At 39.9% G+C, this 16,461-nt stretch overlaps 1 protein-coding gene across 1 annotated transcript; it reads right to left on the bottom strand.

The window, feature by feature from the left end:
- Positions 1-16,089, bottom strand: cmtm4 (CKLF-like MARVEL transmembrane domain containing 4). The gene is made up of 4 exons (XM_056401777.1): positions 14,990-16,089; positions 8,503-8,679; positions 2,986-3,084; positions 1-2,750 (listed from the first exon to the last, which is right to left on the bottom strand). Exons 1-4 carry the CDS (start codon positions 15,173-15,175, stop codon positions 2,586-2,588), a joined length of 627 nt encoding a protein of 208 aa, XP_056257752.1. The 5' UTR covers positions 15,176-16,089; the 3' UTR covers positions 1-2,585.
- Positions 16,090-16,461: the final 372 nt, after the last annotated feature.

Genomic DNA, 16,461 nt, shown 5'->3' with positions numbered 1-16,461 from the left:
TAATGTCCAAATCACTTTATTTAAATTGTCACTATAAACCGATGTGAAGCCTATTGAGAATGTTTTAAATACAAAAATACTAAGTACGGCTCCATGCTGTACAAAACAGAGCTTGTTGTGGTCATTAACAAAGCACACAGAATTAAAAGGAAACAAAAGAGAGCATCTCACCTCTAATTTCATTCAGTCTTTCATTCAATCTTGTACATTATATCACAATCTGGAAACCACAGTGGAAAACTGTTCTTCTCTTTTTCATAAATACAAATTCATCATAACATACTGTAGCATAATGTTGTACATAGAGAAAGCTGCGGCTTGATAGCTTTTGAAAAAAATGGTCAGTTTATATTATCAAATAGCATGACGCACTTGCATGATTTTGTTGCTGTACACATGTTCAAGTGAAGATTGTTATAGTATCACTCAAAAACAAATCCATCAATGTAAGTGACAGACATAAATACAAATGTGATTGTCTTTTCATACAATTACTTCAGTCACCAAATCAAGAGAAATAGCAGTACAACATGATATAAGTTACTTAAACACATGAGAAAAGCCTGATTAATCAAACATACTGTATCGTGTGAAAACTTCTGAGGCTATTTAAAAAGCCATACAGTTTTTATTTTTCATTTTTACCTACAGTCAAATACACTTCTGGTCCTTCCCTTATACACGCACTACTGTAGTTACCTGGGTGTAACTACACTGAAGTTGCAATGAATACATTCTGGATTAAGACCAGGAGATGGAGCCAGAGAGTCAATTTAGACTCTGTACAAACAAACACACCCAAGCCTAATATACACAAAGTGGTCTCAAACTACAAAGAAAACACAAACATGTGTAACTGTAGTGTTGAGTCAATACATCAGTAAGATGTAAGATGCCAAAAAATTAAATAAACATTTCTTCCTTCATCCTAAAAAGCAAATACGATGTGATTATTTTTAGATTAAACCTCCTGTTTACCTGTCAAGTACACTGGTCAAGTCTGTTTTGCACTCTGTCAGAGTGTTATAACACCTGCAATGTGGAATGATAGAGATTTCATCATACATGAAGTGTGTGATAATATACTGTACATACACATACATTTAATCCAACTAAATACAAGAGTGAAAGCTTTGACAATAATGCTAAATGTACCTTATTTCCATTCTACTGTCCCTACCTTCACTTGACCCTTACTTTTTTTTTAAATGAATTTTCACTTAACTTTAAGTTAATGAGTTAATTCCATTCCTATCAGGTCTAATATTAGGAAGGTATTAAGAAATACAGCGTTCAGGTTGAGGCACCCTGTGATTTCATTTCACTTGTTTTTTTTTTTGTTTTTTTTTATAATCAGAGAATGAAGGAGTGTGTCAATACCTGAGATACAGTGTATAGGCTAAGGGCATTGATCTTGACCGGGTCACCTACTGATTTTTGTTTCAGAGTGAATCTCACTGTCGTACCGTCAACATTTCAGTTACCTGAAGCCTTTGATATGTGCAAAAATAACAAGTTACCAATTACCTTATCATCGCCTGTTGTAACCTACTTTTGGCTCACAGTGTTGACCTAACACAGACCTCAAATTAAATTTTTGGAATGCTAGTGAGGATATTTTTTGTATAGCTTGCACACAACCTGGGATAAAATACATGGAATGAAGTATTATGAACTTTTACTTTGGTCTTATAATTGTGCCAAACCCATTGTATGCATTTGTGTTCCAAAGAAATAAATCTTTGTTACTCATATTCAGATTATTTTGACCTTTCGTTGTACTGCCTGTCTTTATTGCAGTTAAGAATGACCCTGTACTGTTATTGTATAATTGCTGAGATTGCAAAGATCTTAATAGTGGCTAAAGGTCACATCTTAAAAAAGCATTTGCAAAGTGAGTCAAGACAAAGGAGAAACAAACTCTTATGTTAGCATGTGTAATCTTCAGATTAAAATATCCAATGTCAGCCTTGCTCACAGGTAGAAGCAAAAGGCTAATGTCAGTATCTATGAAAGGTCAGTAAAGTCATGGTACTTCTGTTGTACTGCAGGTTACTGTACGTTTCTGGCACAGTGGCTTCCTGGATCCACGACCACATTTATGACCACAGACTTCACAGACAGCGGTGTGACATAAGTAAACTCTACAAAAGCTGACCTTCTTTTACTTGACTTCATTCACAGTGAAACACAAAACTTTTCTGAAATGTCAACACCTTCGTCCAAACAGGAGTTGATGCACAGTTGGAGTGAAGTCAGCCTTTTTTTGGCTCTTCCTGGAAGTCATCCTTCACACTGTTTTGGAAAGATATGTAAGTCTTTATGTGTAACCGCAGCCAGGATGCCTGATAAACAAATCCACAGAAGTCCTCTGTGGCTGTAAAATGAAGAATTATTTAGCCGCTGAGCATACAGAAAGCACAGCACAAGTGTTGTGATGAGAAGTCAAAAGTGTGTGGTGAGCTTGAGATGGTGTTCTGCCCGAGACTTAAATGAATTACTGTACTGAGGGCAGAGTAGTGTCCATCTCAGTCAGCTGCCGGCAGTGAGGCTTTCCCTTAGTCTTTCTGACTGTCTGCCAGCGCTCATGCGAGCTCAGGTCGTGCCTCCATTTCTCCACGAGATGCTGTGCGTGCTCGCATATACTCGCTGGTCTGAGGCGCCCCCTGACACCCATTGCCAAGGCGCCACCTCCGTACCGCCAGGAAGGTGTTTATTCCATACACTCCTGTCACCAGGAACCCAAAGATCTGCATACAAGAGGAAACAGGAAGCAGAATAACAATGTTTAAATCTGAATGGGAAATAAAAAATGAAATACTGCATGGACACACAGTTCCTGAAACATCTCCCTGCAAATTCATCAGTGCAAACTTGATTAAGGCTATAGATTTAATCAGAATCATGAGGAAATCTGCACAGACTAATTATAGTAAAAAAAAAAAACAAACAAACAAAAAAGGCAGGTTGGTTTTGACTACTCACCACTGCTGCTATTTCTGCTCCAGTTCTGTGGTTGATGCAGGCCAACACGAGAGATGACAAGAAGAAGAAGAAGGTGCTGGCAGCAGTGTTAACCAGGTCCTGGACACAAACACATACAAAATGACTTAGTCTACAAATGTACATCAATAGTATTTTTTCAGGACTAACTACTAAGTATTTCATGAGGTGACCAGATGAGGAAGAGTAATTGAATTAAATTATAGACATGAAATTAGATCTAATTCAATTTCTAATATTATATATATATATATATATATATATATATATTATATATATATATATATATATATATATATATAAAATACTCAATTCAAGTCAAATTAATTGAACAAAATGTATTCAAACAAATAAAATTAGATCTTTTTAAATCATTTTCAATCATTCATTTCAGAATTTAATTAACAAACTGAATTTAATTAAATTAATGAAACTTATCTTATTAAACTTTTTTAAGGGAACAATTGCATGAATGCACACATTGGGGAAAGTATTAACCGAATTAACCAACATGAGCAAAATTAAATCTGTGAGAAGTTCTCAATGGTGCTTTTGATACTTCTTCGGTTAGTCGCCCAGCTCTAGTATATATCATAGTTAAATTCATGAATTTGAATATAATATACTCAAAACTTATATTAATAGGCTAAACATAACACTCACAACAAGTTTGATGCACTAAAAAGCAACAATGCTATGACAGTTGGCTCCTGCATTTTACATTTTGATTTTAAAACCACAAAGGATATTTTTCCTCACAGCAGAGAGGAAAAGCAGATGGTTGTTACCCCAAAGCACAAAAAAGTAAAAGGTAATCATAAAGTTTGAAATTTATTATAAAATGAATGCTTTGTACTGTGTACAGTGTACAGTACAGTGGATCTGTGTCAATGGTATAGATAAGTTCATCTCTATTAGAGTCCCAAAACATTTGATGCCTTTTTGACACTAGTTAAACCCGTATTAATCTTAGCAACAAGGCGGATTCCACGTCCAGGCTTTACTGTAACTTTAAAACCGCAGGAGGGTAAAAGAGGCCAACAGCACGGACTTTAAATCCACCAACACCTCATATTACACACGAACACATGCACGCTCTCCACACACATAACTCACTCCATGCCCCACCTTTTTACACATGAGAAAGAGAATGAAAGAGATACCTCTCTTTGATGTTTTACTCTCCTGTTTTCAGTGGTTCAGACAGTAAGGAAAGGGTTAATATTGAAGTGCTCAGCATGACTGGGGCACAGCCCTCGTGACTGTAATCATGGCAGACGTGGTCTCTCATATGACACACAAAGCTCATACAATGGCCATGTCACAAACACTGAGACACACACACACAGACACACAGACACACACACACACACACACAAACACACACACACAAACACACACACAAACACACACACACACACACACACACACACACACACACACACACACACACACACACACACACACACACACATGCAACAGATGAAGCACACAACTCAGCAGGGAATAAAACACTGTGATAATCTGTCACTGATCCTGTGGTTTAATCAGTAACACATGAATATGGAACGACCATAACACCACATGCTAACTGGTACGGTTAATGTAACTCATTGTTATAATCTTAACTTTCAACTGAAATCATAACCCCATCCATCACAGTCACAAACATGCAACATACATCTCATACACACACTGCAAACATTGCTGACATTGCACACACATTCATCGATCTTGCCCAACTGGTTAAACAGGGAGCACTGTATATTCACGCTCCAGTGTCCTGTTCTCATGTGCAGACTCTCTCTCAGTCACTTCATTTGTCCCTCAGCCTCTTTGCTTTACTCTCTCCCACATTCCACATTTTAACCAGGCCAGCACTCTGTAAAACCTTAAATAACACAAGCACAGACTGGACCAAACCACTGGCTCTCTGGCTTATTATTGGCTCGCATTATTGTTTTACAATCACTCTCTCTAGCTGCTGACTATCAGAGCACTGAACAAAACCAGTATGCTTTCAGAATATATAAATTAGTTGAGTTTTTTAAATTTCATTCTTGACCATTATAAATACATTAAATAACGCTCTACTCAGCTCCAGAACAACCAGCCACACAATCTGGGATGGCACCCAGCTGAATCATCAGTTAAACTATACATTGTTTGAAAGCACAAAGCCCCATGACTCTATAAGTATAAATCATTTTAACATTTGCCTATTTTCTAGGAGTGCAAAAGCAGTTCTTCTGCATGTGAATACAGTTCTTTATGACTTAGACTAATGTAGTCTTTATGACAGGAAATTCAAAAGTCACCTTACAGATAGGACAAGGATGAGTCCTGGAATCAGAAGGGTTTAAGAACAGAACCATTTTTTTTAGGAGAAGTTTATATTATATTTCTGGGTTGTGCACAAAATGGGGATGCTTGTTCTGTAATGCTTGTTAGTAATACATATGAACCTAATGCTCCATGTTTATTGTATGTGGTGCTATATTTCTGATGTGCTCTCAAGATAGGAGCTATAAATACTCATAGGACTACATCTATGGAAACCATAGATGCAGCGCACTAATTATGAAGTCTGTGCTCTTGACAGTTGCATCACATCACACAGGGCTTGAAAGCTTCCTGCAGGAATAAAAGGCCTATCTGGCTTTCACATCTATTCCCAATTCTTTTTGAAAGACAAATAAAGATAGTAGTCAAAGTATTTCATGTCTTTTGTCTACTTGGGTGGCAAGTTTCAGCTGTCAAAACCAAGAAAGCTTTTATTGGATTCTACTTGTAGATAAAGTAAATACAAGATGAGCTGAGCGGTCTCTGGTCTGAACTGATGATAGATTAATGACTATAGCTAATAATAACCACAATCCTCTGCTGCGTGTGTCTGGATACAGCAAAAGAGATGTAGGTCATTTCCAGCAGAATAAAGGCCAAACAGAGAAAAAAGGATGGATTAACACACAGACATGCATACACACTGTACATATAGACAATATATTGAAACTTGAGAGTTCATGGGGTAAACTGTGTTGAAACCCATGTGGCATCTTAATCCTTTGCTTGCAATATTATCCATTAGTTAACCGATATTTACATTAGTATACACAATGGTCCTAAAAAGATGCATTGACAGTGGTATATGTGTGTGAAGTAGGGATGTAAACAAATACAAACCTATTATTTAAATATGAACAAGTAATGCTCTCCGCCTCGCCCCACTGACCTGTCACATGACAGACACAAATACTGTCACACCACTCCTTCTTGGAGTAATAACAGGAAGTAAGTAATCCAGGCGATTGTTATCAGACTCGACAACTTCAATAGATATAAAATTCAGATACTTTTGTAACATAAAAAGATAAACAGTAGCTTTGTGTTACACCCCTAGTGTCTAAGGCTAGTCAGTACCTACTATCGGTCTTCCCTCTGAAGAACCCAATCTATTCATGCATTAACTGTGATGAGACACTGTCTGTTTCCAGAACAAAACAACCAGAATATATTAGGGACACTGGCAGTGTATTCAGACCATTGTTCTCCTTTTAAAATAGAGAATAACAACACTAACATCTCTCTGCTCCTCTCCCTCCCCTTTAGGCTGGAAATTGTATTCCCTGTGCCTGTGTGTGTGTGTGTGTGTGTGTGTGTGTGTCTGTCCTTAGGGTTGCCCCATTTCTGCCCAAGAAGCCCTAAGCGTGGCCGACAGTTATTTGGCTGTGAACATTAGGAAAACAATGCAACGGGTGGTCTTCCTTCATCTGTCTCTTTGTTGTGCGAAACAAGCTCATTCACGCAAACTAAATCCTGAAGTTCAACTTAACCACTGAAAGTCACAGAGATGGCTTTACAACAAGGTCCTGAGATTGCACTCATTTCATTGTTGAAGAGGGGATGGGAGGAGTGGGGTCAGGACCTGTGTTTCCCTTTCTGTGCTGCCAAAGTCATCATAGAGAATGAATTGGAGAAGATGGGAACATATAGCACACAATTGTACAATCACAACCTTCCCTCCGAGAGACTGTTATCGCATTATAAGACTGCTCACTCATGTCAGTGTCCGCCCACAGTTCGGATTTGGTAAACGGAGGAAGGCAGCAAAAGGGTTAACAGCTGGTTAACACTCAGAAATGCTTACTCATGGTGAAATTCCCCAGCAGCCAATTTGACTGGAGCAGCTTTGAACTTGATAGACATAAACAGCGTGGGGTAGAGCCTACACTGTGGAGTGCAATCAAGCGTCGTGGGCTTGGTACCTACTACAGTTTTGAGTCAGCGCAGAAACTTTGAAATCTGGAGAGCAACGCCTACTCTACGTCTTGCCACATTTTACTAACAAAACACGAGCAGCAGATGGTGTTTCAGTCGTAAACATAGCATTTGTTGTTTCCCATATATATGTTCCTTTTCATATTTGTGCATAACAGCACTAATTCCTGCGATACCCATGAGCCAAACCACAGCCAACTAGAGTCTAACTTCTCTGAAAAGCAACCTTTGCTGTGAGCCCCATGTTAATTACATATTTCTACAACTATTAATCACCTGAGTGGAAAAATAATTAACTAGTCAGAGCTAACATGAGAAAGGCCAGCGAGCCTCAGGAGAAAAGTAACAGAACGTCTCAGAGAAGAATGAGCAGGAGGATTTTAGATCATATAGACTGTAGTGGTCACAGGTATCTGGTAAAAGTTCTTAGATCAGGACTCTTAAATTGCCTCTGGCCTCTCAGAGACTGTAAAAAGCTTTCATTTGGTGTCATTCTGCCAAAAGTGGAAGCCAAAGACACACCCTCTCTTCATGTTTGAGGTAGAATACTGTGCCGAGGATACCATAAAGCAATCCGATAGCTATGGTTGGATTTGGACATCTGGTTTAACATCCACTGCTTTACTACGATATGTGCTGTGTGGCCCCTGGAAATACAGTTAAAGACATTTTTTTCACTCCACTCTGTAAAAGATACTTGGCTGCAGCTCAGAACACACCAGTGTGTGTATGTAGGCAAATACTGAAAGGCAACCAGTATCTGCTGGAGAACACCCACCAGCTCATTTGCTTAGAGCTGACAATGCATATCGTGGTGGTAACACTGAAACCGTATGCTCTCAGTTACTCACTCACTGTAGGCGCACAGTTTTGCCATTACCTTGTACAATTAGTTTATGCTAAACTTTACCCTGATACTAAATACTCCTGTATAGCAGCACTTCAAGCAGAGGTCCATTTACAGCTTGTGAAGTTCAGTGCAAAATAGGAAAGAATGATTAAGGGACAAAATGAAGGGAAGGGTGACAAGCACAAACAGGGTGACAATGCATTTATGTCTGTTAACTATTAACCCAAAAAGAAAACAGTCTAACAGACATCAATTCAGGCCATTAACAGAAGCTATTTTGCCTCAAACTGTTGTCTCATCCCTAGTCAAGAAATGTTTTGCTGTAAAGTCAAATATCCCATGAGTCACACATTGTGTCTCCCTGTACAAACCGTGAGGCTCCAGTTTACGTGGGGCACCTTGGTGTGCAGGTTGAGACTGAAGATCAGGAGGAGCATTCCTGTCACCACGAAGGCACTGCAGCTGACAAACTCAAAGAAGTAGACCCCTCCACAAGGAGAACACATCATGATAGTCTCTATGCAGATGAATCCAATAAGTGATAGGACCTGAAGTGAGAGGGAAAAATGACAGGAGAGCCAAGAGTTAAGTTGGAGAAGATGAGAGGCATATATTGAGGGTACTGTGTTGTAGTAATGCCAGAAAAACATGATTCAACAGCTGATCGGCGAAGAATTTTCAGGATGAGTTATAACAAATGCAAAAAATGAGTTAAAATGAATGCTTGCTGGTGATACTGCTCTTAAGCATAAAGGGTTCTGTAGGTCAAGTCATTTCTGTAACTTTACGTGAGTGTTTGTTAGTGTTGAAATTTCAAACTTTCCAGATGATGAAGTGATTGTCCTATGAATAGACCAGAGGCCATAAGCCCCACTCCTGGCGGTCTGTGATGATGCCTGCCTCCAGCCAACATCCATCAACAAACCACAGTATGGGAAAAATTCTGCTATTTAGGTGTTCTTCTGCCATCTAGACCCCGACAAAACCACAAACAGATTAACGATTGGCTCAGAGCTGTCCAAAACCCGGAGACATAACAGAACCATGAGAATGCCAATGCAACATATAACCGACCTGAAACAGCTGAATCCAGAACCAGTTAAAACCACATCTGCTTGGTCAAACCAGTAATGGGATCATTTGATATTTTGCATTAAATGCTGATATAATACATTGTATAATGGTGGGTTTGAGTTGAGGAATGATTGAAGGTTAAATTGTAAGAAAAAAATTCCATGGCATCGTTTTCAGCTTTTCCAAATGGCAAAACAACTTATGGCCCAATTTTACAAAGCTTTTCACTCTTCCTATCAGACTCATTATGTACTTGTGCCTGGAAGAGCAGTCTGGTTGCCCCCTTAGCCATGCCTTTTGTCTTTTCTGTGTTTCTCTCTTCTCTTTACACTTTGTTTGATTGCATGGGATTTACAACTGTTCATGCATACTGCAAGAAGTTTGTTTGTTTTTTCCTTTTCTTTCTCCTTCATTTGCAAAAGGATTCTAGAAGTTGCATGACATCTCTGTTGGTGTAATTTCATGCAAAGTAAATCTAATGTATCGTGACCAAGTTTGAAGCCGACCCAAAAGACGCAAGAACAACAAATGGTATGTAATCACGGCCTGAGTGGGAAAGATTTAGAGATTGAGTAAAATATTTGGTTGACACATAATTCCTCTCAAGCCATGGGGAATGTCAGTAAAAAAAAACGTGTATTTGTTGCAGTTTCTGTTAAGCTCACCAACTCATATACCTTACAATACTAAGAATACAGAAACCACTGAAGACAGTATAAAGCAATGTAAAGTTTCCTAAAAGCTCCCGTAGTTGAAAATTTCTTCCATAAACTGATGATTCAAGTGCTGCTTTATTATCAGGTTATTCTCTATCAGCAAAACACTGAATGCCTCACTGCTCCGGGCTGCTTTGATACAAAGTTCGAAAGTAATGATCTGCTCTTTGATGAAACTGATTTTTTTCTCATTAAGTCAGGTGGATCGCACAGGGGTGGCTCGTGGTAAGTTTTGCTGTAGTCTCAAAGAGGAATTTGGAATTTATTTTATTTTCACATATTCATTCGGATGAATAACAAACCCTGGCTGCAGGGAGTGCAGGATAAGCTTGGATGAGCACCATTTACACTCAAGCTTATGGCAAGTGGATCCACAATGGTAAACCAGTGTTTCAACCTCTTTAAAATCTGCTTCCTGTGAGTCGCCGTGCAACAAAGTCAAGAGAATTGCACAGGTGTTGTGTTTAGGGATGTGGTCAGAAATTATTGGTGAGCGGTGAGAGAAAGGGGAACATTAGTGAGATGACCATATGGGTCTTGTATGCCTCAGGGTAATTGACATGGAAAAAGGGAAGCTCAACTGAAAATAATACGCACAAAATGGTCAGATAACACAGAGTTACCTTTATTTTACAGAACAGTCTTTAAGTCTCTAAGAATTGGTTGCATCTAAAATTCTGATAATTGTTTTTTTATTACAGAGCTCATCTGATTCCAAAGTGTCCATGTAAAAAAAAAAAGCCTCTAACACTTTTAAAATCCTATCACTGGGATTGTTTGTGAAACCTGATATGCATCTGAATCCAAACTGAACCCAGCCCAGCTAGTTGCATCTCATTGCCTGACACTGCTAAAAACAAATGCATATGAGAGCAAACTCAAACAGTCTCATTTGCAAAAGACCGTTCCTCCTCTCCCCTAGCTCTCAGCAGCTCAACAGCCAACCCTGTTTATCCAGTTTAATGACCTGGGTGTACTGTTTCTGACAAGTAAAGTGTTGTGAGCTGTCAGTGCAGGACTCTCCTGTTTGTGGCAGACTCTTTGTCCTTGGCTGAGACATCACCTCAGAGGAAACACTCAGTCCACACATAGTAATCCATCAACACAACAGACAGCAGTCACATTACCTGTGACACACAAAAGCAAAGACAAAAGAAAACAAATCCACTGGGCTGACCGTCATTAAGACTAAACTTTCATTTTGTGCAGCTGTTGCAGTCTCATTAGAGCATGTAGCTGGATAGCAGTCCATCTGTGACTGTAACACAACCAAAACGGTTACACCCAAACAGGAATGGAGGGCTGCTTGGGCTGATGGATGATGTCATGTCTCTTGAAAAAAAGCATATTGCTTTCCCCAAGTCCCTGTGCAGCAGGTGTCAGGCAACCACATGGGAGGAGGCGGGGGGGATCACAAAGCACCATACTGGATAATCTTGTAAGTAATGATTTTATGTCAGACTTCACCCCTACGCAACCTGCTCATCATGCATGAATAAGTTCATCAATTATTTTTCTCTTTTCTCTCCTGCATGCACTCACACCCTTATCTGTAGGATTATGCACATTATTAGTTGCCTTTACAGGCCTTTTGGACTTAGGTCCCCTTCTTATACACCATCTGTTGTGGACAGAAAATTAATGGAGGAGAAAAGAGGCCTCGCTGCAGAGACTATGCAACATTATATGCTGCCCTGCTAGTGGTGTGAGACTCGATGCAGAATGTGCTTCCGCAGCAGCCCACAGTCATCTATGTGATGGAAAATGTAGCCCGAATGCAAGTTATATTTCACCCCGGAGGACATGGAAACAACACATGTATGCACAACACTCTACAAGCTCCGAATAAGTAATGTTTCAACCAGAGGAGAATGGAGCATATGGTGTCTCTCTCAGAGTAGGAAGTGCTCGCTGACATTTGGGAACACCTGGTAACTTCATTACACAACATTCACAGAGAAAAAAAACATCTAACCATAAAATTTAATTACAACTTGTTAGAATAATACAATAATACTTAAAAAAAGAGAACCATGGGTTCACACACCAACAATGGCTGAACTGTTGTTCACCACAAAGATATAATTCTTGTTGGGAAACACAGAGAGTTTGATTGATGTACTGTCAGGCCCTACAAGGTATCAAATTCCTGTCAGAGTAGAGGGGCATAAGGTGAATATCAGTTGGACTTTGTTGACCCAGTCACAGCAAAGAGACAAAGACAAACCTGCTGTGGGGTTGGACACACCTCGGTCAGGTTACATCTTACTGGGGGTGGTGTCTGATGAGTACAGGGTCAACAGCAAGCCTCTGTATCCATTCATCCAAGGACTGACAAGTTGACTGGCTCTTTAAAAGCCTGTGCAAATGCATTTTAGTGCTCTGGTGTGAAACGACTACAAAGGTCTATTAGCACATAGCACCCTGATCTCTGCAGAGGAAAACAAAGCCTTTCTCAGTAAACAGGGGTCAGTGCAAATGACAGAGTGGTCTGTAAATACTACCTTAGTGCAAACGAGGCCTGAGTGTGCAGGTAAATATTGTAAACATTTCCTTGGCAGAGTCAAAAGAAGAATGGACACAGGTGTAATTAAAGCCCATTAACTTTTGAGTGATACCATCACTGACACCATCACAAACGCTTTACATTCAGCTTGTATTTCATACAGCAGATCTCCCTTTTCATCCATGGGTATCAAAAGGTGTTTGGATCTTTAATGAAGCATGTGGTGTGTGTGCAGCATGCATTGTACTTTTGCATTGACGTTAACTCTATATGACTGATTTCTGTGAAGAGACCTGTTAACAACACGACTACTGCCCTTTAAGCCACAGGACAACTTTCTACTAACACAGTGATATAAATAACAGGCACAGCACCTCCCTGGCATAGGAGTGTTTACAGATTAAGCAGAAACTGTGCTGCATTAGGTACAGACCATCACATGCACTCAAGTTTTGCATTGTCATCTATCTGTTCTAAAAGGTCATCACAAAAAAAAACTCAGCTGGCACAGAGTTAAATGATTAGAGGACAGAGCAGTAAAAATGCAAGCCAGTGAAACTATTAAAGTTTGGCAGCCTGCCTTGTAGGCTTCCTCTAAGATACTGATGTAAACTTACACGACTTTCATTAGTCCTTGTGGGTGAAAGAGATATGACTAGCTCAAACTGGAAAGTCAGTATCAGCGCTAAACAAACTATTCCAGTGAATAAAAAGTGTAAATAGAAGATTAGTAATAGAAGCTAAGATAAAGCTTATAGACTTGTATTTACCTTACCTATACAACAGCTGCTGTATTTTACTGCATATGCCGGAAAAATAGTTAGTGCCAGGTGGTTTGGGTCATTATTGTTTTACAAAGTATACCAGCAATATTTGCATGGCTTTTCTATCTGTCTGTTTTCTATCTATCATTGCCTTTGCAATACTGGTTTCTGTTATTATTTTGTACACATGTGGGCATTGGTAGTAAATGCTCTGAATCCATTCAACTCTTTAACATCAGCACTATGGTGCTGCAGGAGATCTCATCTACATGTATGGGCAGTCACATTGCCATGAAGCCAGGCCCCATCATGATTGAACACATGACTGATAATTATTGTATTACAGTTCTTTATCTTCCTCTGCAGGTCAAGGAATGTTAAAGAAATTCAGAAATAAAATTATTTTTGTGCTGCCAAGTCTAAAGACAATATTTTAGCATTTGCAGTGAAACGAATGAAGACTGTGAATATAAATCTTCTTAGTTCCTGCATGCTCCAAACTTCTCCCACGCCGATGACAGATGGCTTCCTATCCTAACTTCCCACGTCCACAAAGGTAAACATCACAGGTGCGTGCTACAGCACAGGCTGACTGTGCTCTTTCCTCAGACCACTGGTACACTCAGCCACCCACAAGATGTAAATACTTTTCAAACACCACGTTTTTCCAGAGTTCAACAAAAGTTTTAAAAATGAAGCAGAGAAGCCAGAACTATGCTGAATAATCTTCCAGCAGTTTAGCCTTTTCGTTTGCTTGCACTATCCACAAATGTTGTTGGAGGTAATTGCTAGTTTCCTCAATTCCATGTTTTTTCCTGTTGTGGACACAATACTTCATGTGTAAGAGTGTGCAGGCCTGCGTCTGAGTTTTTTGGCACCAGAAAAAGAGAGATGGCTGTGGCTTGATAGATATTTCCTCTGCTGGTGAATTGTCAGAGCTTTGGGAGTTGTTGCCTCTTCTCTCAGTTCAGACATCTGGTTTAGGTGTATTGATTTAAAACAACACTGAAAATGTGACCACTACATCCTGAAAAGGAAATTGTTATAATAATTTCTTTTTTGTCTAAGTGCAATTCAGCACCTAATTAAATACGCAGGTATTACCAGATGCATTGCTCAGTAGACCCTCAGTTGCTAAACATATTGAAGGACTTTGGGAGCTGCAGTGGAACAGCAGAAAACAGTCATACTTTGGAAAAGTAATTTTCATAATTTCTACCTACTTGCAAACATAAACCCAAAGTTATCAAGTCCCTTAAGAAATACAAGATTATGACAAGACACAGGAAATATCAAGAAGATCACTATAAAGATAATGTTGGGCATAGCACTACAATTAACTAATCGAATGGCGCCAATGTGCTTCCCTCGAAATAAAAGTCTACTGAGAATACACTTTGCTAAATTGTGTTTGGATTTCGAACTGTGGTCTGAAGAAACCTGTACCATACACCTGTATATGCCATGAGGTAGGCGTACTCTTAGCATGTGACCTGACTGACTATTAGGGATGTAGATCAAGGTAAACCACCTGTATTGTCATTTCTGTTTCCCATTTCAGGGACAAAAGTAGTAAGTAAGATGTTAATGCGCAGAATACATTATTGGAGATTTAATAAATGTTAAGTTGGAGTTTAGAATACGAATATTGTTTATGGCCTAATAGTTACTTTGTCCGTGTTAGTGGCTGCTTGGTGGATGTTACACACCAATGGTGCGTCACAGTTTGCTTTACTCACTTTTATGATGCTGTACATCTCTGAACATAGCAGTAGTGAATGGTCATGCTCAAACTTACCACTTCAACCACCTTTAAAATTCCAAAGTAGGACTTCAGGTACTCCACGTCGCACCTTATCCCCCCCAAAACGTTCCTTGCATGGACGGGCTCGGTGGTGGGTTGATACGGACTGCTGGCCCCGGAGATCATGGAAGTGTTGGAGGCCTCGCCGTCAAAGCCCTCCGCCTCCTCGGTGGTCCTCATGATGATATCGGGAGAAGCGGGAGTCTTGGCGAGAAATGTTACGACATACAGTCCAAGCCCACGCTGACTAACCGCCTGGGTCTTACCTCGCGGCGCAGGTTATGTGACAGAAAGCACACTTTGTTCCATGCAGGCTGGAAGTGGATGGAGAAAACAAACCAGACAGTCCACTTCTAGCCTCCCCACGGGGAAACGGCCGCGGTGGGAGCTCTTTGACGTTAAGCTCAGGAAAATCCGGCTGGTATCCGTCTAATGTAACCCTGTGGTGTTGCCTCCTGGTTACAGTGTTGCGTCTCTCTCAAATAGCCGCACTTACAACTATGTTAGGCGGGTCACTTGTTCGAGTCCCAGTGTCACTTTGCCATGGACGGTTCTGGTTAGTTCAGCGGCACCGAAAAAAATGCCTACCGGGCTGCGTGACTCGTCTCTGCCACCGAAAAACATCCACCCATTGTGGTCCAGAAGAACAGAGAGAGGACGACAGTGTTCCCTATTGTAAACTTAATTAGACTAGTCTCTACAGCGACCTACGCTGAGGCTGCCTATCCTCGCAATGGATGCAAGGCAAGCTTGTCTCCGCCCCTCTGAAAACTGCACATTCTTGTGTAGGCTCTGCGCCCGTTTTAAGTATTCCCAAACAGCCTGCAAAACGAATCCAGCCGGAACCACGCCGACAGGACCGATCTCTGCTGCATGTTTTTTTTTCCTGCCTCTTCTTTTCGACAGGTCCTTTCTCATCATCGATTTGCTTCCGCAGACTACAAGTTGTGTCCGACCAGGCCTGATGAAATGACTTCTTTATTCTCCAGAGGATAATAGTGTGGCTGCAGTTCTTTATATGGAGTTTATTTTCTGCACTTCTTCTGAGGGTAGTATAGGTATAACTTTAATGAACTTAATAGATTTTATTGTATTATCAATAAAAGCCCTTTTCACTTTAAATATAACTACACGACTGTTTTACTATGGCTATTATATGGTCCCAGCAAGTTGTTTAAACAGTAAACTGTATAGGGAAGCAATGGTCTATGAAGCATTATAGTTATATCGGTATGGTGGCTCACAGCTGCTTTTCTCCACTTTGTGTGATACCAAAACATTATCATACGTCATGTCAATCATGTCAAGTAAATTTTCATAATTTAGGAACGGCACAAACCTAATTTTCTTTAGCTAGAATGATTTTACTACACTTCTCTGTACCTTACTGCCCTCCTATGGCTTTAAGTGGTATTACACGGTTGCCTAGGTAATTGCTGATTGCTGGAAACGCTGGAAAGATCTAC

Source organism: Seriola aureovittata, chromosome 1 (assembly GCF_021018895.1).
Source record: "Seriola aureovittata isolate HTS-2021-v1 ecotype China chromosome 1, ASM2101889v1, whole genome shotgun sequence".
Lineage (NCBI taxonomy): Eukaryota > Metazoa > Chordata > Actinopteri > Carangiformes > Carangidae > Seriola > Seriola aureovittata.
This window is presented reverse-complemented; position numbering and strand designations above follow the sequence as displayed.

What these genes read in the sequence shown, in the direction of transcription:
- cmtm4 (XM_056401777.1), bottom strand. Translation starts at nt 15,175, where the DNA reads ATGAGGACCACCGAGGAGGCGGAGGGCTTTGACGGCGAGGCCTCCAAC. An exon ending in TTTTAAAGGTGGTTGAAGTG is followed by an intron (nt 8,680 to 14,989) that starts GTAAGTTTGAGC and finishes CTCTCACTTCAG; the next exon opens with GTCCTATCACTTATTGGATT. An exon ending in GAGCAGAAATAGCAGCAGTG is followed by an intron (nt 2,751 to 2,985) that starts GTGAGTAGTCAA and finishes TCTTGTATGCAG; the next exon opens with ATCTTTGGGTTCCTGGTGAC.